At 39.7% G+C, this 20,253-nt stretch overlaps 1 protein-coding gene across 1 annotated transcript in view; it reads left to right on the top strand.

Annotated features, from left to right (window-relative positions):
• The window catches only part of dnah9 (dynein, axonemal, heavy chain 9), a 164,427-nt gene that overhangs the window by 14,771 nt on the left and 129,403 nt on the right, over positions 1–20,253 (top strand). Inside the window, exons 12-26 of the mRNA XM_032575044.1 lie at positions 334–460; positions 1,882–2,028; positions 4,460–4,568; positions 8,665–8,906; positions 9,071–9,206; positions 12,142–12,338; positions 12,414–12,676; positions 12,767–12,928; positions 13,748–13,970; positions 14,203–14,369; positions 15,894–16,037; positions 16,164–16,323; positions 16,447–16,602; positions 18,850–18,982; positions 19,068–19,345. Of these exons, the coding sequence (XP_032430935.1) occupies positions 334–460; positions 1,882–2,028; positions 4,460–4,568; positions 8,665–8,906; positions 9,071–9,206; positions 12,142–12,338; positions 12,414–12,676; positions 12,767–12,928; positions 13,748–13,970; positions 14,203–14,369; positions 15,894–16,037; positions 16,164–16,323; positions 16,447–16,602; positions 18,850–18,982; positions 19,068–19,345 (2,644 nt within the window). The remainder of the gene's footprint in view (positions 1–333; positions 461–1,881; positions 2,029–4,459; positions 4,569–8,664; positions 8,907–9,070; positions 9,207–12,141; positions 12,339–12,413; positions 12,677–12,766; positions 12,929–13,747; positions 13,971–14,202; positions 14,370–15,893; positions 16,038–16,163; positions 16,324–16,446; positions 16,603–18,849; positions 18,983–19,067; positions 19,346–20,253) is intronic.

Genomic DNA, 20,253 nt, shown 5'->3' with positions numbered 1-20,253 from the left:
CACTCACCTCACACTCCTTCACTCCGCTCCCTCTGCCCTTTATTGTTTGCCAGATGCGGACAGGCGGATCACGCCTCTCGTTCTGTTTACAACCTCCGAGGGTTGACAAAATGCCTCAATCATACGCCTTGTTTCGTTGCTTATGCTAATTTCCACGGGGGCCCGCGTATTCATCTACCACTACGGAATAAAAGCCGAGCTCTTTAAGTGGGAATGTGAAGCATTGTGTATGCTAACGTTGCAGATTGGTTTTTGTTGTTGTTGTTTTTTTGTCTAGAGGAACTCCTCCCCGATAGTGATCGCAGCTTGTCCGCTCTGTGTTTGGTGTTCCAGATACTCGGCCGGCTTGTATGCGACGTGGACGGAGGCCGTGGGCGAGAGCTCGCAGCACAACCTCAGCTTGCCATTAATCAGCCGAGACTTGGACACTCGTCTGATCTCTGTCAATTTCAACCCGCAGGTTTTTATATTTACCTCACACGCCATTGAGAATGAGCTCGGGCCGCGATGACGTTCTTATTTATGGCATAACCTTGAGCAGAAGTAGAGAAGGTTTCACAGAATTTACGCAAACATGCAAAATAAACATGGATGGTGTGATCTCACTGCTTTTATTTAAGGGAAAGAAGCAAGAATTATTCCTAATTCCTGAAGTATTCTAGTGTATGTTCCAATTCTGTTGGCAATACAATAAACAGGCATTTACATTAACTGTAGAAAGAGTTGCATAACCTTATTTTCCCCACAGGCTGACATAAAGTCAGACCAAGTACTTTACTGCTTTAGGTCAATAAGGATAACAAAAATATTTTTCACTTTCCAAAAAATCCCAAAAATATTTAGAGACGTTTTCTGGAGATTATTTGATTAGTTTCCTTAAAGCTGGAGTATGTACATTTTATTAAAGAAAAATTAATGTACCACTCCTGGTCAAAAACAACCAATCAGAGCCAGGAGGAGGGTCTTGGCGCTGCCAATCAACGTTGTGTACTCATTACTGGATTTTTCTAACACAACTTACTGTTACAGGAAACAGTTGTTAACAAACTCTTCCCCCCAGAGGTAGGGGGGAGAGTTTGAGCAGCATGTACACGAGCATGATTCTTAACAATAAGACCCTCCTCCTGGCTGTGTCAGGCTTTTTTTTAAATTTTTGACTGAGCTGTGAATTTCTATAGCCTGTGGATCATTTTTTGTTAGGCAACACCCCAAACATCACAGACAAATCTGGAAAAAGGCCAAATTGTGGTTCAGCTTTGATTATAATTTTAAGAAGCCTGGAAGTGCGAGCTCCTCTGCATGTATGAAAACAAGCATTCATTCATTTAGTAAGACTGGGTCATGATCTACTTTCAAAATTTGTCCTTTACTGATGTGCTGAAAAGCCACTCAGCCGGAAAGAAGCCACTGCTCCAAACAGAGAATACAACCCAACTCACGGAGTCCAAGTCCAATCAGGGACACAATCATTTGTCCATTATGATCCTTATTGCTTTTTTAGAAAAAAAGCAGGGCTGAGAACAGCATTACAGCAGAGTAATAGGGTTGGCAGGTCCCTGTTGTGCATGTGTTTGATCTACATTTCAAGATATCAACTAGGAAGTAAATGCTTGGGCGCAAGTGGGCCCTCCAAACTGACAGAGAATTTAATCACACCACCAAATTAGCTACATAGTGGCATAAGGGAAAGCAATGTTTTAGGATGACTGTCAAAAAGACCTGATCTCAGTCAGATAATTGGTGAGCAGAGCTTAAGACGTGTGCGAAGAAGCAGCCTAGAGATCCGACTCAGTTACACCGCTTCTTGTCAAGGACTGGGCCGAAGCGTTTGTTGCTGGGCATCAACCTTGGCTGTTTTGGACTCTTTTTGCTTCTTCCTAGCTGGCAGCCGTGCTCAGAGAAGTGAAGTACTTGATGCGTCGACCAACCGAGGCCATACCGGAGGCTGCCATTCAGCTCTACGCGGCCAGGGAGCAGCTGTGGCAGTATGTGGCCAACCTGGAGCTCACTGCAGTCCGATACAACAAGGTCAGGAAGGATTAGAGTGAACGATTCTCAGATTACCGAGTTTGTGAGGAGGCTGCGCTTGCTAACCGGAGACGGCTACGGCCTTGCTCCGAGAGAGCTGCAACAGAAACGAACAACAAAAAAAACAAAACAAAACCCCATCTTAAATGTTTGCAGGAATCTGTCGCTCTTTTTCCTTTTCCAGTGAACCGAAATCCACAGTTTGAAGAACTCCTTATACAGTAGCTGCTGAAGCTGAGATACAGAGAAATAAAGAGTTGGAGGTGGAGGGAAGAGGGTGACATCGTCGACTTTAAAGCAGAGTTATCATCTAAAGATGCTGCTGCTGTCAACTCTGTGGCTTGCGGGTGTCAAACGCTGATAAAACATCTAAAAAGCCACCAGGTCCATCAAAAACATGGTGACAGGGTAGTTAAACCAGCCGTTTCACTATTTATGGTCATTAATTTTTAAAGAGGAGCGGCAGCTTCACACTAAGTATACATGAGACATTGAAAGAAGTAGCTCTTATACAGTAGTGAAGCCAAGGTGAAAACATTGAACACAATTGACACTTGTAATGGTTTTTATGCTAATTGTTAGCAAAATTAGCATTTGCAGTTTAAGCAGCAATCTCCCATGTTTCTAAGTCACAAATAATCCTATTTTATGCCCGAGTTTACCACAGAATGCCAAACGCTTCCAAAGAATGTGTGGTAGACTGATTAAACACACCTTCTGCGATCCAGTTCCTGTTGTTTGGTTGTAGCTCCATGTCGTGCCGCATGTGAACCAAGTGTGGCAGCTTACAGTCGTCCACAATTACTCAGAAACCCCCTCTGAAAACGCTTATGCTGTAGCACCAAATACACCTTAATATTACGCCTTGCGCAATAAACAATAAATCAGTTAGTCGCATGATAAATTATAAGAAATAATTTTCATTTGCTTGATTTATTGTTTTTCTCGTCTCTCTTTCTTTTCACCAAAAAATGTATGACAAAAGTCTCCAGTATGGTCCCTTTTCATGAAAGATACTTTCGCTTACAAAGACTTCATAATTCATTTTATTTGTTGTTTCTGTTGTCTTCTTTATTTATTTTGGATATTTCAAATGTCTTCCAGTTCCAGTGTTTAAATGTTCAATAGAATTTAAAGTTTATCGATCCTTGAGAATGCCATTATTACTATTACATTACTCGAAAACGGTCTCAAAATAATATTATCGTTTATCGCAATAACTGCTGGGACAGTTTATCGTCCAGCAAAACTTGTTATTGTGCCAGGCTCAGTGCCCACATTTTAAACTAGCTTAGCACTACAGTAGAAGTAGACATGTACAGTTTTCCTTACATTCACTCTTGGAGGTACAGTACAGGAAAGTCCTGGATTAACTTCTTTGCAAACGCCAGCCAGTGGCGTGTCAAAGAAGATGCTCTCAAATCTGTGAATCTGAGGATATTTTGGAGTTACGTTCCACAGAAAAGTCTGTGAATTAGTGAATCCACAAATAATAAACTGTGGGTAGGTTGGGGTCCACTTTATATCAACATTGTAATCATGACGGACTGCTCGGATGAAGCCTCATATTTCCAGTGCCGTGCATTCGCACCAGTGCATGGCATTAATGTATTTAGACAGCAGCATGGTTTCCAAGGCCTGTGTTATAGGTTAAGATTTTACTAAGCCTCACATAAATTATAATAATTGGAAAAGAAGGAAAGAGTCATTAAATGAGCGACGCCACTATCAGACTGATCCTGGATCAGATTGGCCCCATCATTCATTACATTCGAGAAAAAAAAATAAAAATACTTGACCAGATCCACCTTTCTAAGATGTTCTCAGTGAAAGATGGATGTACAGTCATGTGAAACATAAATCATGATGTAAACCAGCTACTCTGTGATAAATTATCTACCGAGAGCCATGGTGACTTATGTAAATTTAATTCCTGAATTTTACAGAGATTAGCATAGTTATTTTTTTGTTTGTTTGTTTTTGTTCGCCCATTTGAAAAATGAATTTGTACGTATAATACGCCTGTCTTTACCCAAGACACTTTTCCCATTGTCGGCCTTAATGGGAACTAAACAGAGGGGCATTGCAGTGTCAATAATGAATAATAGAACAATATGCAAGAAATCACTTACGTAATTAACGCAGCAGCACAGCAAACGGCTCCTATTATCCTCAGCCGCATTCATCATACATTTCCCCAATTAAGCCCGTTTGCAATGCGAACGTACAGCAACGCACAGTTTCCAGCTATTTTGGTCCAATCGACTTGTAACGCCAGAGAAACAGGCAAACGAGGCTGAAATTGTGAGTTTGGGAAAGCGAACACCCCATTAGGCATTCTGAGTAGCATGTTGGCATGTACATTAATATTCCATGACAGATTTACATGTATTTACTTATTTTTCTTCCCTTCCCTTTTCCTTGAACGCAGGTGATGCTGTCTGTGCTGGACGTGGAGCGTCCTCTGATTCAGGGTCAGCTCAGAGACATCGACGCTCGGCTGGGAGAGGCAGAGGAGAGCCTGAACTGGAACAGCAGAGGTCAGCTGATAAAGTAACACATACAGCAGCGACGCCTCTAAACGGCGTGTTGTTTTTTTTGGTTTTTTTACCGTCGCGCTCGGTGCAGTGGTATTCAGTCGTGCCAATGTTTTTTTTTTTTTTTTTTTCCTGCTCTGCCTACGCCCCGTAACACAAATGACAAATATGACACAAACATGCAGACTCCTTTCGCTTGCTGTCCTCGCAGCATTTAAAAGTTTCATTACAATTGCAAAACGAAATATCTTCAAAATGAGTGTCGTGCTGAATAATTTACAGACTTGGCCAGATAAATAATTAATAGGAAAAACAACAACTAAAAAACACAAAGCTCTCGTCCTCAAAGAGAGTTGTTGTTTCATGGAGGAGTCAGTCCATTATTGATGGTGGAGCTAACATAATTTGCAATTTATTTACACAATGTCTTGTTGCTTTTGATGCCACCCGTTGGGGTGTAGCCATACAGCCAGCTCACAAGTCCAAATGTTAGATTACACTAATTTCACCAGGAAGACGTGGAGCAAATTTTTAGGAAAACTAAGAATCACATTTTGTTTGTTGTTATTCTAACAAATAGTTTCTTAAATCAGAAACTGCTTCATGGAATCAGTGACAACAGTCATGATTCGACTAGTCCCTATATTGCTGTTTTTGTGCTCGTCTAAGTTTAAAGCGGTTCTCATGCCAAAAACTTTTGACAATGCTCTTTTCTGTTTCCACAAATAGTAAGCAAGGTTTTGTAAATCTTCAAATAATCTTTGTGTTTCAAAGACTCCGTTCGGTGTGGAATTGTCTTGTCAAGGTCGGATCCGTCTAGCCGTCTAAGATTTTGGGATTGTGTTTTTCTGGGGATTTTTTGACAGGAAGTGCTCCAGCAGAAGCTAACTGCGGTGTATTCGGCAGCTAAAGGTTATCCGATCACGGTGTACTCACAGTGGTGCTTTCATCTCTGTCTTGTCTGTCATGGTTTCTTCTCTTTTACTTTGTTCTTCCCCCTCAAACCATGTACTCTAAATGCTGTCACACAAAAGATTTGAAAAGTGGCGACAGCCTCTTCAGTGCTCAGACATACAAGCTGTCAAGCTGAAAGCACAAACGTTCATATCTGAGGCTTTCTGCTGTTTTGACTTAGACTTGAAGGCTCTCTCAACCACTTTACACTTGGCTACAAACTGCTCCTTTTCAAGTGGAAAGTCGTAGAGGTAGACACCAGCAGAGCCTCGTCATCTGGAAAACAACAGGCCTCTGAGTTACCCAAAGCTAAACGCAGGACTTGCTCCTCCTAACTCCAGGGCTTGTCGTCCAGTCAAACCTCCCTGAATAGACTTTCACTGGGAGGCTTTGAGCAAAGTATGGAAAGTCAAACTTGAAAAGTCACAATGTTTGTTTCTGGATCGTCTTCCTAATGGAGATTTGGCAACGATGGTACAATTGATGCAAGTATATTTTTTTGTTCTCAGTTGAATTTGCACGTACAATTAAACCAGAGCAAATTCATAGTCAGTTAGAGAAGATTATTTTGTTTAAACAAACCTTTTGTTATAACTAACCCTCTGATATCCATGCGTTTACGCTTGACAACCTCTTTTCTAAAGGAAACACTGCATGTAATCCAGAAAAATAATGGCAATAACCTGTTGGATAACGGTTTCTAGTATGCTTTTTTTTTTTCTTTCTGATGTCGTGTATTGCTGATTCAATAGAGTTGCTATGTTGGCCACCATGACAGTACAAAGAGTTATTGTTAACTGGTGGCTCCAATGTCGGTTGCTAAGCAGTTGAGGAAATCCCAACTCCAGCTTGTATCTTCCTGTCCTAACAATGAAGCAGGAAAATTAGATTTTTTTTTTTTTTTTTACCTCCGGAGTTGATTTTTTTCAGGAATCATATTGGACTTTTTGCTGTCACTTTCTTCTTTAAAATGTTCTATGCATTTACTGTGATATATTAGAATTGAGAATACAGACAAAAAATGGACGTAAGGACACCAAGAGTTGTTAGAAAACGACTCCTGCCCCTCTGTTCTCTCCCGTTTGCCTCCATCCTTGTCAGTTCGAGGGCACAGCGGCTTGCTTGAGAATCTAACACGAACTGAAAGACTTTGCTTATAAAATAAAAATAAAGGAGCCGTTTAATCATTGATAAGGGTTGATTGACGCACAGCAGCAGGACATGTTGTTGGTTTTTCCGACTCTGGGACTTCTGGCGGAACAGGGCAGAAATAAGAGTGTTTATGGTACAAGCCAGTGCACTCAGCTGTCTGCGGGGACCGTCTTACTGTTTCTCTGCAGGAACACACAGCAGCTACACACATATCTGCTGCATGCTGAGCAAGGTACATGCATCTCAATATGCTGTATGATTTCCAAAGGCAAAGGGTGGAAATGTTGGAAAACCCAATATGTAATGTACATTGAGTGCCAGGCTGGTAAGGCAAGGCTCTCCTTGGCTGGTGTGTAGGTACAGATAAATAGCCATATTTTGGTAGATTTGTACTTTTTCCAAGCTTTGGATGTCTTTCCATTCATACATTTAGAAATGTCACAGTTCCAAGCAAAAAATATGTAATTAGCAAGCAGAATATTTAGGTTGTAAACTAAATATTTGTCTCAAAACAAAAAAATTATTTAGTTCCAAACAAAATATTTAGGTCATAGCTAAATATTCTTCCCAATAAGCTGAGGTGGACTATCAAAATAAAAGCTTGGTCTTGCTACTCCAACTGTCACTTCGATGATAATGAAGTGACATGAGCAGCAGTTGAAGAGATTGAGACTTGCCAGCAGGACTTTTGCAGTAATCTCAAAGTACACTCCACAAAGGTCGGTGTCCTGCAACTTTAACACTGTGAGTACCAGAGAAGGGTCCTATGTTAACATTTCTACCTTTGGAGCCCAGAGACGGGTCGACTGACCTGAAAGATTTTAGCTATATTTGGTTATTTTAGCTATAACCAGTTTTGCATGATTTTCCACTCCTCCTTTCTGGCCTGAGGTCAATGGCCACGTTTACAATTGAAAAAGGGATGCTAATTTGAGCCATCAGAATCGTCAGTTTGGACTCAGGTCTTTTCACCCTCTTTCGGGACTTCAGGGGAGAGGTCGAAACCCTGGTACTCCCAGTTTAAGACGTCTGTCTGCTTCAGCACACCTGTCTCCAATTTTAGCTCATTAGCAGATCCATAGAGTTTGGATCTGCATGTTAGCGAGACAGTTTCGCTGTTGATATCAAATGTGTTGTGGGAAAAGGGACATTTCAAAAGGTTACAGGACCACGGACCTACAGTTTGAGACCAGAGAGAGGTTCGCGGGACCAAGCTTTTGTTTTGGTAGTCCATTTCCGCTTATCTGTAAGTTAATTAGCAATATAAACCTAAATATTTTAGTTCTGACCTACACATTGAACTTACAATGAGACGTTTAGTTTGTAACTTATATATTTAGTTTGAAGCTAAATGTTTCATTTTGGAGCTAAATAGTTAGCTTCCTTACTAAGTTTTTAGTTTATAGCTGTAAACTAGCTTGCTGAGTAAATAACTAGTGTTGAGCTAAAGAGTTAGCTTGCTAAGTAAATATTTAGTTTGGAATTGTGACATTTATTAAACGATGAATAACATGGTAAAAATATAACTTTAAACAATAAACCCCTTCTTCTCTCTCATGACAGGCTAAACGGCCCAAATTATTACTGTCGATTTCTGTCTGGGTGACTTTGAAACGGCACCCCATAGTTGGTAGATTCAAATTACAAATTTCACGACTTCATATGGATAGTGAATACAAATACACGGCCCACTGTTCATTTCTGTGTAAAATTCTAATTTCTATTAGATATTACAACTTTGAAAACTATTTGTTTTGGTTTTTTTGCACACCTTACAGTTAAATTCCACTGTGTTGGTCTGTCATACACAATCCCAACAAAAATGGGAAGGTTTTGGTTGTAATGTCACAAAATGTGGGAGAGTACAAGGATATTGCATGTTGTTGTTGTTTTGTTTTTTTTGCGAATCCCACACGTGAATTAAGTGATGCATAAAATTTATAAAACTTATTTTGGACCCCTTAAAATTGTAAAATGCACACACGTCTTTCAGGTGTGTGGCAGTATATCCAAGACATCCGAGACGCTGTGTGTGACTTGGAGAGCAGACTTCAAAAGACCAAGGAGAATGTGGAGGAGATGCAGAGGTACATGAAGTCGTGGGCCGTCCCCATGTTTGACAGAAAAGACGGCAGAAAGGATGCTCTGCTTTGCCTTGAGGACCGCGCTGACAGGGTGGAGCGGTTTCACAATGTGGTGCAGTCCTCTGGGGGGAAAATCCACTTCCTGCTAGAGGTACTTTTCTGATGATTGAGACATCTCCAATTCTCTTTAGGTTTCACTAACGTTTCATCATTTTAAAAGACATTTTCGAGCAGGGATTTGGAATTCCCTTTGAACTACATTTTAATGTAATTTCTAAATGATTTACTGAGATTGTCCTGCTTTTTATGTCTTAGAGCAATCAGGCACTGTTCAGAGCCGAGTCGTCCTCGGAGGAGTGGAAGGCCTATGTGGAATACATTGATGACATGATTATAGATGGATTCTTCAGCTGTATTGAGTGCTCTCTCAAGTTCTTCCTGGACAACACCGGTAGGGTAATGAACCGCGAACAATACAATAGAGCTGCAGTTCAAGCCAGATAAGTCTATACACTATTAGAGGCACATGCCCTGTTTTTCTCACTGCATGACAATAAATACATCAGACAAAACTTGTCTTTTTAAAATGTTTTAGATCAGTTAGGATTACTAAAATTATTCATATTTGCTAAATGCTAGAATAATTGTGTGAATTTCCCCCCCCACTTTGTTCAAAGTTCAAGGTATTTAACAGAATTGCTCTTTGTGCTGAATAACTTGGGTCAAACATCCCTGACTCTTTTCAGAAGCCGATTAAAAATGGTTCTTCTGGTTTTTATTTTTCCACTTTCCACTTAGAGAACTGCCATATAGGCCATCTTGTCGACACACATACACTCACAGCTTTTCAACTTTGCCCACAGACTGACAAGACGACTCGGTTACAGTCGCACCAAAACATGGACTTTTTCATCCTTAAGTGACTTTGTGAAAGACTTGGCTGTAAGTTTAGAGTTATTGTCCAGTACTAAAATCCTATTTGGTGCCCAATCTTTAAATCCCTGGCTGATGTCTTGAGATAATGCCTTTAATGTTTCCATTGTTTTTTCCTTCCTGATAATGCTATCTATTTTGTGAAGTTCTCAGTCCCTCCTGCAATAAAACATCAACACAAAATGATACCACCACCAGTGGTATGAAATGGTGGTTGAAATGGTGTTTTGGAAAAAAAAATTCACCTAAAGTGACGATGGTCATCAAGACCAAATGCCAAATAACTTGTGGAAACTGTAAACAGGTACTAAGCTTATGAAGTGTCTTTACAGACAATGTATCAGCCCTAGACACATTTCTGTGTGGATACTGACTCTCTTAAACTTTTGACTTTGAATGTAGCAAATGGTAAATAGCCCACAGCTATATAGCATTTCATCATGTTCAAGGACTCCAAAGCACTATACACTACAGTCAGTTATTCAACCGTTCATACACACACAGTGAGAGGGTGCCACCTGGCCCTGTGGCCACCACCAGCAGGCAGGTCAGGTGAAAGTATCTTGCTCAAGGACACAACGACTGAGACCATTTGCATTTAGCAAAATGAAAGCAAAAGACGGTAATAATAACTGACCCAAAACAAGGTAGACTTTAGTCAGATAGAGATTTATGACAGCCTCTGTTTCTGTTTTATAAGGTATATGTAAACATCTTGCTTCAACCGTAGATCTAAAAAGTCTGTATTTGTTATTAAAAATGCCACAGTCATGTAGAGGCTGTTGCGACTCTCGTCTCGATGCCAGCAGAACGCTGCAGCCAATTCTAATATTAATGGGAGAAAATTCAGAGCTGCTCATTACTCTGATTCTGCAGCGTCTCTCAGCCAGCACTCACTTGGACAGCTCTTTTGCAACATGTCCTCAAGGGCTTTGATGTCAGTCGGTTGTCCGCCTTTATTGGCTGGATTATGGACACGGAAAACTAGCGAACATGCTTGCTGGCATGGGTCTTGTCAGCCAGTTTAGATGCGGTTCAAGATGAGCAGGAGTGTTTACAAATAGCTGCCGTGTCCAACCAGCTCTCCCTTGTGTGCTCTCTTTGCCTTCAACGTCTTAAAAATCAAGAAGTCTCTGATGTACGGATACAGACAAATTTGTTGGCAGCCCTGTTGACGATGTGTGGAGTGCCTTGAAATTAATGCTTCTGCTATTGCACATAATGTCATTCTGAAAAAAAATATTAAGGCTTAGTACATTTATTCAGTGGGGGGAAAAAACCCATCTTGAGAAATTGTTTTTAACAAAATCACTGGCATCGCAGGTGGCATTCCTTCTGTGTTATGGGATACATTTTTGCAAATAGGACAGCACTTAGTTGTCTGCTGCAACACTACATAACATTGAAGAGTACTGAAAAAGTTGTATATAATTTACACCTTAGAAACTAAACTTAAAAGTAAAAAAAAACAACATATCTAGTGTAGCTCCAGTTGGCAGTTTGAGGCTTTCGCTCCATTTCGTTTGTTCTTCAAACCGGCCAAACATTAGCTGTAAAAAAGAAAAAAATCTCAAATTTGACTCTGAGATGTAAAATATTTTTTTCCTGGATCTTAAATTTACTTTGATTGTTCTGTCATGTGTACGGTTTTCACTGTGGAACCAGATTATCAACCACCAAGAGTAGAGGCAATTTCTTGTTGCGAAAGTTGAATCCGACATTTTTTGACATAAATTGCTGTCACTTCCTTCATCTAGTAGACAGTCTTTAAAAAAAATCGAATTGAAAACTATGTTCATAGCAGGGATATATTTTGCACTGTGTTAATTTGTCTTTACCATGGTAACCACAGTGGAAAAAGAGTATGACTAATATTATTCCCAAATATTTTCAGAGTCCCTGAAAATGTTCTGTAGTAGAAAGATGCCTTGCATGAAAAAGCACCTTATGGTCTCCGTTTAGTTTGGTGGAAAATCTGAGATACTGCGGCCCTTTTCCAATTCTAAAAGTCCTGGGAATCTTAGTAGTGAATGCCAGGCGTTTTAAAATTTTGACTGAAAAGCTAAAATCTGATGCACTCTTCTGGTTCAGCTGATTATGGCTGTTTAATGGGTCTTTTAACAGATTAACATTCAAAACATAGGAATAAATTAAGATACAAATGGCTCATCAGACACAAAAGCTAAATTTTTAGACGCAATCCAAGACATGGATCGTATATAAAAAACACTTTAAGGAAGAGAGGATAAAAGAAAACCAAGCTATTGATGTGAGGTTCTTCCATTATGAGATAATTTTTAATTTTTTTTAAAGGTTTTCATTTTTATACATCTTAAATGGGAGTCAACACTGTTTGCATCTGTAAATGATCTAACAGTCGATTTTAAACCAGTGGTGAATTAAGTATTACTATTCAAACTGTTTTTATGCTCCATGTTTTCCTCTCTCCACAGATCAAAGAACTGTCATGGCCCCTCTGCTCGAGGCCCGTCTTGATCTGCAGGCCCCTAACATGGTCTTCTTTCCCTCTCTGGAGCTGGGGGCTCCAGATAGTTTGTTTGAGATAGTGGAGAGCCTCATCAACGATGTGTTCAAAATGTCCTCGTTGGTGCCGCGGCTCGCCCAGCACAGCCCCTCTGCCCACTACCAGGTAAAGCATGTTTGATGCAGCCTTAACGAAAACACACATGCATCCCTTGGGTTTCTACTCCTCTTTTTCTGTCAGGCTGACATGGAAAGCATGACTGAGCTGGCAGACACGCGACACCTCCTGATGGAGCGTGTGAAGGCCGCCATGACCGTGTGCTGTAACTTCCGCAGCTCTCTGGAGCGTTTCAGCTACTTGTACATGGACGACAGGAAGGAGTTCATGCGTCAGTTTCTCGAGTATGGCCAAAATCCCGCAAGCCCCGATGTAGAGGTTTTCTGTGATAGTGGGATTTATGAGAGCACACCAACTCTGGACAGCTTTAGAGGACAGATAGACAGGTAGGTGTAGGTGCTGTCTTAACAATATGCATTTGCAGGTTCTGGCATTTAACTGCAAATTAAATGCAATCTGTTGACTCTATACTGCAGTTATGAGAAGCTTTATGAGGAGGTCCAGCACCTGGAGGCGGTGCATGTCTTCCATGGATGGATGAGGGTGGATGGCAGGAGGTTGAAGAGTGCTCTGCTCAATGTCATCAAAAAGTGGAGCTTCATGTTCAAACAGCACCTCATCGATCATGTAACCAACAGGTATGAAATGTGTTGTTTTTTTTATTTTGCACGAGAAAGAACTGGCCACAGATTCGTTTCAAAATCTGTGTTCAATCTCTGAGTCACTTTAACATATTTGGCCTGTGACACGGTGCTTCATCATGCTGGAAAAGTCACAGATCGCCATCAATTTGTCTCTGGATTGTTGGAAAACTGTGCTCTTGGAAAAATTCCTCTGTATCCATAATGTGGTTCTGTAGGGTTGGCACAGCACAAGTTTTTCTTCTCTAGCGGTCAGAAAAAAAAATCATTTTGACCTGGCCAGGCCTGGTGAAAAAGGGTTCAGTTATCTCCAACTATAAACTAAAGTTAAGCTAACTAGGGTGTCCGTGCATCCTTAAAAAGCCTTAATTAATTTATCCAAAGCTAAGGCCTTAAAAGGTTTAACGCACCTGGATCCAATGATGGCTCGTTAGAAGGCCTAAGAAGAACACTGACATGCTGAAAAGGTTGTTACTTCCACCAGGGAGAGAACTAAAACATGCAGGATGCCGGCCCTCGAGGACCGACTTTGGACACCCCTGCTTTAGAGAGCCATATGCAGTGTAAGAAGCACAAAGCTGCTACCAAGAGCCATAAAGGGACCCCAGAAATTTCACAGTTTTTGCTATGCTTGGCTGTAGTGCAGCATCATTCCCTTGATTGATTGTTTTTCGCTCTTAAATTCAATCCAAGGCCAATAAAAAAAGGTCTTAAAAAGTCTTAAATTTGACTTGTTGAAATCTGCAGATGCCCTGGTGATAAACTACAGCTTTTAGTATTTTGTTTTTACCTAAACAATGTGTATGTCTGCTTCAGTCTGTTCGATCTAGAGAGGTTCATCTGTGTAACCGAGGCTGGCCTGAGCCAGCAGGTGCAGGAGGGCGACTACAGAGGTCTGGTTGAGGTCATGAGTCACTTGTTGGCGGTTAAAGACAGACAAACCTCTACAGACACCATGTTTGATCCTCTGCAACAAACCATTGCTCTCCTGAAAATATATGAACAGGATCTCCCAGAAGTGGTGTACAAACACTTAGCGGTAAGAACTGATATTCTGATATTCATTCCCTTCGTTTGATTTTCTATCAAAGACTCTTTGCTTTGATTTTTTTCCAGGTGAGGTAGAATCTTTTCTCTAATGGTTCTGTTGCGTTTTCTGAATGCTAATCTCTGATCTCTTCCTCCCAGCAAGTCATGAAATATCACCACAGCTTTCTTTGCTTTCAGTCTTATTGTTCTTTGCAAATTTCTGATTGTCTTTTTTTCTGCAGGAGTTGCCTGAAAAGTGGCTCAATCTAAAAAAACAGGTAGTCTTGGTTAAACAGCAGGTGGCGCCGCTGCAGGCCATAGAGGTGGTCAGCCTACGTAGAAAATGTGCTTCATTTGATGTTGACCAACATGCCTTCAGGGAGCACTTTCGCAGCAATGGGCCTTTCAGGTAGAATAACTCTGATATCCAGAAATTGAGAGAAAACACTTTAAATTAAGTTCATGATGCTTGATTATAGGTAAACAGCATACAAATGTCTGCATTAAAATAAGAATTTTATGCAGACATTTGTATTCTAGTACAAACACTTATTATACATACATCCTTAAATATAAGTTATTTGAAAGATTGCAGTCACCAACAGTTGAAACCATTGTTTATAAATACAATTAACTTCTACAACACAATCATTTGAAATTTGTGGGCGACGATCTATGCTAGAAACCAACAAATTAAAGCAAACTGTGAACTTAGGTTAACTGCTCTTTTAAGTTAACATGCAATTATCTAGAGTCACAAAATGGCATTAGTATGAACTGAAAGTATAAATTGGTGAAAGGGAGGATTGACAATGATTCATGTTGTTTACACTCCTCTTCCATAACAAAAATTTAGGACGTGGTTATTGAAATATTTAATGCAGTCAAATGTTTAAGTGGTGAAGTCTTTTAATGAAGATCCCAAGAATGATGCACCAGTGTTAATTTTTACCCACAGTTGACCTGTTTAGAAACATTAGTCAACATTACAACCTTTTAAAACTGTGACATCAACAAACATTTACTGGCTCCTGAAAACTTAAGGTGTTATTGTTATGCTCTTGTAACTAGGCCTGTCATAATAAACAATAAATCAATTAATTGCATGATAAACTAAAACAAACTCAGTAATTTTCATTGGCTTGATTTATTGTTTCTTTTTTCTCTTTCTATCAAAACTGGTCTTCAGTTTGCTGCTTTGGAAAGACAATTGTGTCTACAGAGACTTCACAATTCATTTTACTTGTTGTTTCTGTTGTTTTGTTTATTTATTTTGGATATTTAAAATGTCTTCCAGTTCCAATGTTTTAATGTTAATCAGAATTTGATCTTTAAGAATGTGTTCTTGCATTGTTCTTCCATTATTACTATTATATTACTTGAAAATAGTCTCAAAACAACAATATTATCGTTTCTCGCAATACGTTCTGGGACAATTTATAGCCTGGGAAAATTTGTTATTGTGATAATCCTACTTGTAACGCCATTTTTTGTTTCACTTTTCCTTCGAAGCTACATAGTTTAGATGAGTACATTGGACAGATTAAAATGTCACCTGAGCTCTCCTCCCCACTTGACACCACAACAATGTTATCTTAAAGTTTGCTTATCTGACAACACTAATTGAATCTTAACATGATGCTAATTTGTTCATACGAAAATATTCTTTGTCATATCTTTTAATTGTCAGATTAGTTATGTGTGTAATTGGCCTCTTAATAACCTGGTGATTATTTCCCCATTAATGTCATGGAAGTCACTAGTAATTTTTGCAGTATGGCGTTAGTGCTGTAGACTCCAGAATGATTATACTTGCAGCCAAATCAAATTTGGCAGTCCTACAGTCTGTCATTACCCAAACACTGCCTGCTTGATGCTGAGCCTGTGATAGTGTGGGTTTTGATTGGTACGTGTGTGCTGATGCGGCTCTCAGGTTTGACAGCCAGAAGCCATACCAGATGATGAATAAGTTTCACCAGATGATCCGGGAACATGAGAAGACGATGGCCTCCCTGATGGAGTCGGCGAGTCTGTTTGAGGTCACTGTCTCCGAGTACAAACAGCTCCGACAATGCAGGTGATGAAGGAACGTGGAATGAAGAGAGTACCTCCACCACAAGCCAAGTTTTTAACTTGCAACCCGTCATTACAGAGATTGCATTTGCTTCTTGGATTTGTTCATCTTATTTGCATCTTCCCACAGGCGAGAGGTGGGCCTGTTGAAAGAGCTGTGGGATATGATTACATTAGTAGAATCCAGCATGGCAGCTTGGAGGACAACTCCCTGGAGAGAGATCAATGTGGAGGACATGGAACACGAATGCAAGCGCTTCTCTAAAGACATACGAGGGCTGGATAAGGAGGTGAGAAGCTCACTTTCACAAGGAGAGAGTTTTAGCATCACAAGAACTTGGCTTTAAACATGCTGCTTAAATTTCCCTTGAATGTCACAGGCTGTTGTACGGATCCCTGTCTGTGTTTTGTAGGTAAGAGCATGGGAGGCGTTCACATGTCTGGACAGTAGGGTGAAGAACATCCTCACCTCTCTAAGGGCAGTAGCAGAGCTCCAAAGCCCTGCGATACGACCCAGACACTGGCATCAGCTGATGGCTGCTACTGGCGTTCACTTCGCAATTGACCAGGTTTATGATTTATTTAAACATTTAAACGGCTACTTACGGTTCTGATTTGAAGTTTCCATCCTGTTGCATTTGATAATTTATGTAGTTCAAGCAAGATTTTTACATTGAAAGCACAAAAAAATCCATTGGACCATATTTTTTTGTCACTTTCTAACATCAAGTCAAACTAAAATGTTTTCTGTTTTAGGTCATTTACGATTGCCAAAATTATTTGTTGTTTGCACAAATAATTCATGACATACGGTAGTATTGCATATAATTTTTTTTTTTAAGTCTAAAGTACTTAAATTGAGATTTTTTTTTTTTTTTTAACTGTATAACGTTTGTCAAACATTTTTGGATTTCCTTCCATGACTTTCACATTATAGTTTTCAGGGATTCTGGTCCATTCCTCCTGACAGAAGTAGCTCATGTTAACCAGATCTTTAGGCCACCTTGCTCCCACTCACATTTTTAGCTGTGCAAGCATATTTTTTATGGGCATGATTTTAGACCTTTATAATAGTTGCTCCAAAACATTGACGTTGTTTAATTTAAGCCATTTAAAATTGGGTATAAATGGGTCTTGTATAGATACATTAGTTGCAGACTGAGGCCTGGAGATGTTGCTTCACTATTTCCACGTTTTGATATTATGTCATCATGCTTGCAACCTTTCATTTTTTTCCATTAAATGTCACTCTTGCCAAATTATTAAATGTTAGTTTCATCAAACCCCTGAATATATCTCCAAGTGTACTTGAGTGCATTTGTAGCTGTAATCTGGCTTTTATGTTGAATTAAGAGGGTGACTTCATTCTTACTGAGTGGACATTTAGCTGATCTTTGTACAGGACTTATTTCACTGTGCACATGCAATCTCACCACCTTAATACAACATCTTAGGAATTTCTTTGCCTTCTTTTTAGGTTCTTACTCATATTTTGCACCAACACAGAACCTCTTTTCTTCCTGATCAGTATAATACCTAGGCATCTCCATTGTGCTTATAGTTGCATATCACTATCTGAAGAGATAAATATTGCACCTTTAGACATCTGGAAATGGCACCCTCTGGTATTTAACTAACAGAAATAATGTGAGCATTCCTAACATTGGTTAATGTCAGACAGTGATAATAAAAAATACCTCCTTTTACAGTGAGAAAACCAGCAAAGAAGAAGCATATCTTCTACATCTTTAAACGTGATGCTGTTTTTAAAGAGATGAACACAACCCTGCTTAGTGTAAATCAATAAAATAAGTCTTTAGGTTTCTGCTGTTGTGCTTAAGCCAGCATTTTTCCAAAGTTAAGTCAGCAGTTGTCTAGCATAATGAGAGCAAGCTGCAGAGTGGTGTTATCACTCTGTTCAGATAGAACTCTGAACACTTCAAGCTAATCATCTTTGGATATTAATGGTTTCTCTGTGTGGCCTGGCAGTCTTTGAACCTCAAGCTGCTCCAGTTCTTCGGTATCAGCTGGTTGTCAGCCTCTTCTACCACAGCTCGCTATTATCTGCCTTTATGTTAATATGACCAGATTCACTTCCCAGAAGGCTAAAATTACTCTGAATTTTTCGTCTAGGGACACTGACTACACAAGAGAGTCTCTTTATTTCCCCCAGATACCAGAAAACAGCAAAAATAAAGATCTGCTACAGAAGCAAATGATTGGAAAACATGTGAAAATTAACCAAAATAATGGACATTAAGGAGTGATACATTTGCATTTTTGTTTTTGTTTTATATAAACATTCTGAATTATAATAATTATAATACATTGCCTGTTAATAATAATAATTGCCTGTTATTATGCCACGCCTTACTAAAGTATTCACATCTTTTTTAACTTTTTTTCATCTTTCAACCGCAGACTTCAATGAAGTTATTGAGATTTTATTTAATAAACCATATAAAGTATTGCATCTATCCATTGTCTAATGACGTTGCCTATGTCCAGGATACGCCGTGTCACTGTGTATCCTGCCACAGGGCAACACAGTGACAAATAACCATGTGCACGCACATACCACATACCCTGAATACACTTAAAGTTTATAATAGTAACAGTAATCGGTGAATTAACAAAGTATTAAGTCATGGAATTACACTATTTTGTCTTAGTCTGTGTCATGAACTCCAACTAAAATATGTTTGTGGTTGAAATGTGACAAATGTAAAAAAAAAAAGAAAAAATTATATTAGTATTTTTATAAATTGTCGTAAATATTGGGGGTACACCAACATGACTGTTTGTGCTGTGAGCAGGAAACGTCATTGGCTGACCTGCTGCAGCTCAACCTGCACTGCTTTGAGGAGAAAGTCAGAGAGATTGTGGACAAGGCTGTTAAAGAAATGGGGATGGAGAAAGTCCTGTCTGAGCTCAACTCCACATGGACAGGTAGAATTAGCAGCTACTTTAGTTTAGCCATGCTGTTCCATATTGGGCCTTTCCGGATCTTACTGCATGTTTCCGCATTGTCCAGGTATGCGCTTCCAGTACGAGCCCCACCACAGGACCCAGGTGCCTCTGCTCCGCACAGACGAGGAGCTAATCGAAACCTTGGAAGATAACCAGGTTCAACTCCAGAACCTCATGTCTTCAAAGTACATAGCCCACTTCCTGGATGAAGTGTCCACATGGCAGAGCAAGCTTTCTGTGGCAGACTCCGTAATCTCCATCTGGTTTGAGGTGCAGCGGACCTGGACCCACCTGGAGAGCATCTTCATCGGCTCTGAGGACATTCGTTCTCAGCTGCCTGAGGTGAGACGCTGAACATGTCTACACACGTGTAGAGTTACCTGCAACTCTGTATGTGTTGGCTACAGTGCTTGGCAAAATGATTCACAAGCTGCAAACGTAATCAAAATGAATAATTTAAACCTGAGAATGCATTATTCAGTTCCATGTTTGTGGATTTTAAGTGGTAAGGAAAGAAACACTTTATTTTGACACATTTCTGTATAGTGCCCTGCAAAATGTACTTTAAGATTTAATGTGATGAACCAGTGCAAAATAGTGTATAGTTATCAAATCAACAGAAGTAATACTGGGGTTTTCAACATTTTATTAATAAGAATCTGAAAAGAGTGATATGCATTTCTATTCGGCACAGTTTACATTAATATCCCGAAATGCAATGCAGTGCAACCATAAGCATTAAGAAATCTAATTAGTGAACAAAGTCGATCTCAGTATAAGTCCAGGTGTTATGTGAAAGCTTCTGAAGTGTGTTGGAACTCATTAGTGTCATTTGAAAGTGGAGAGAAGGAAGCCATTTATAAAGGAACAAGGTAATGTGGAGGACGCTGCTTTGGTCAGATAAGAGCAAAACTAAACAGTTTGACCTCCATGGAAAATCCTCTGTGTGACAGAAACTGCTTCTCCCTCTAGACACACGATCATGACATTCAGTTGATAGAAAGCTGATGGTAAATACAGAGTAAACCTGTTGGAGAATATACAACTTGAGTCTGTGGGATGGAAGCTCATCTATTAGCAAGACAACAACCTGAAATAGAAGTTGGTTAAATAGCCTAAATGAAACATATTCACGTGTTAGAATTAGAGGAGAAAGATAAAAGTCCTGAAGGATGCAGTTCAGACGCTCTCTATCTAATCTGACTGAGTTTGAGCCATTTTGCAAAGAATTGGCAAAAGTGTTTGTCCTT

Source organism: Xiphophorus hellerii, chromosome 10 (genome assembly GCF_003331165.1).
Source record: "Xiphophorus hellerii strain 12219 chromosome 10, Xiphophorus_hellerii-4.1, whole genome shotgun sequence".
Classification (NCBI taxonomy): Eukaryota; Metazoa; Chordata; class Actinopteri; order Cyprinodontiformes; family Poeciliidae; genus Xiphophorus; species Xiphophorus hellerii.
The sequence above is the reverse complement of the archived record's forward strand: the minus strand, read 5'-3'. Positions and strand labels throughout refer to the sequence as shown.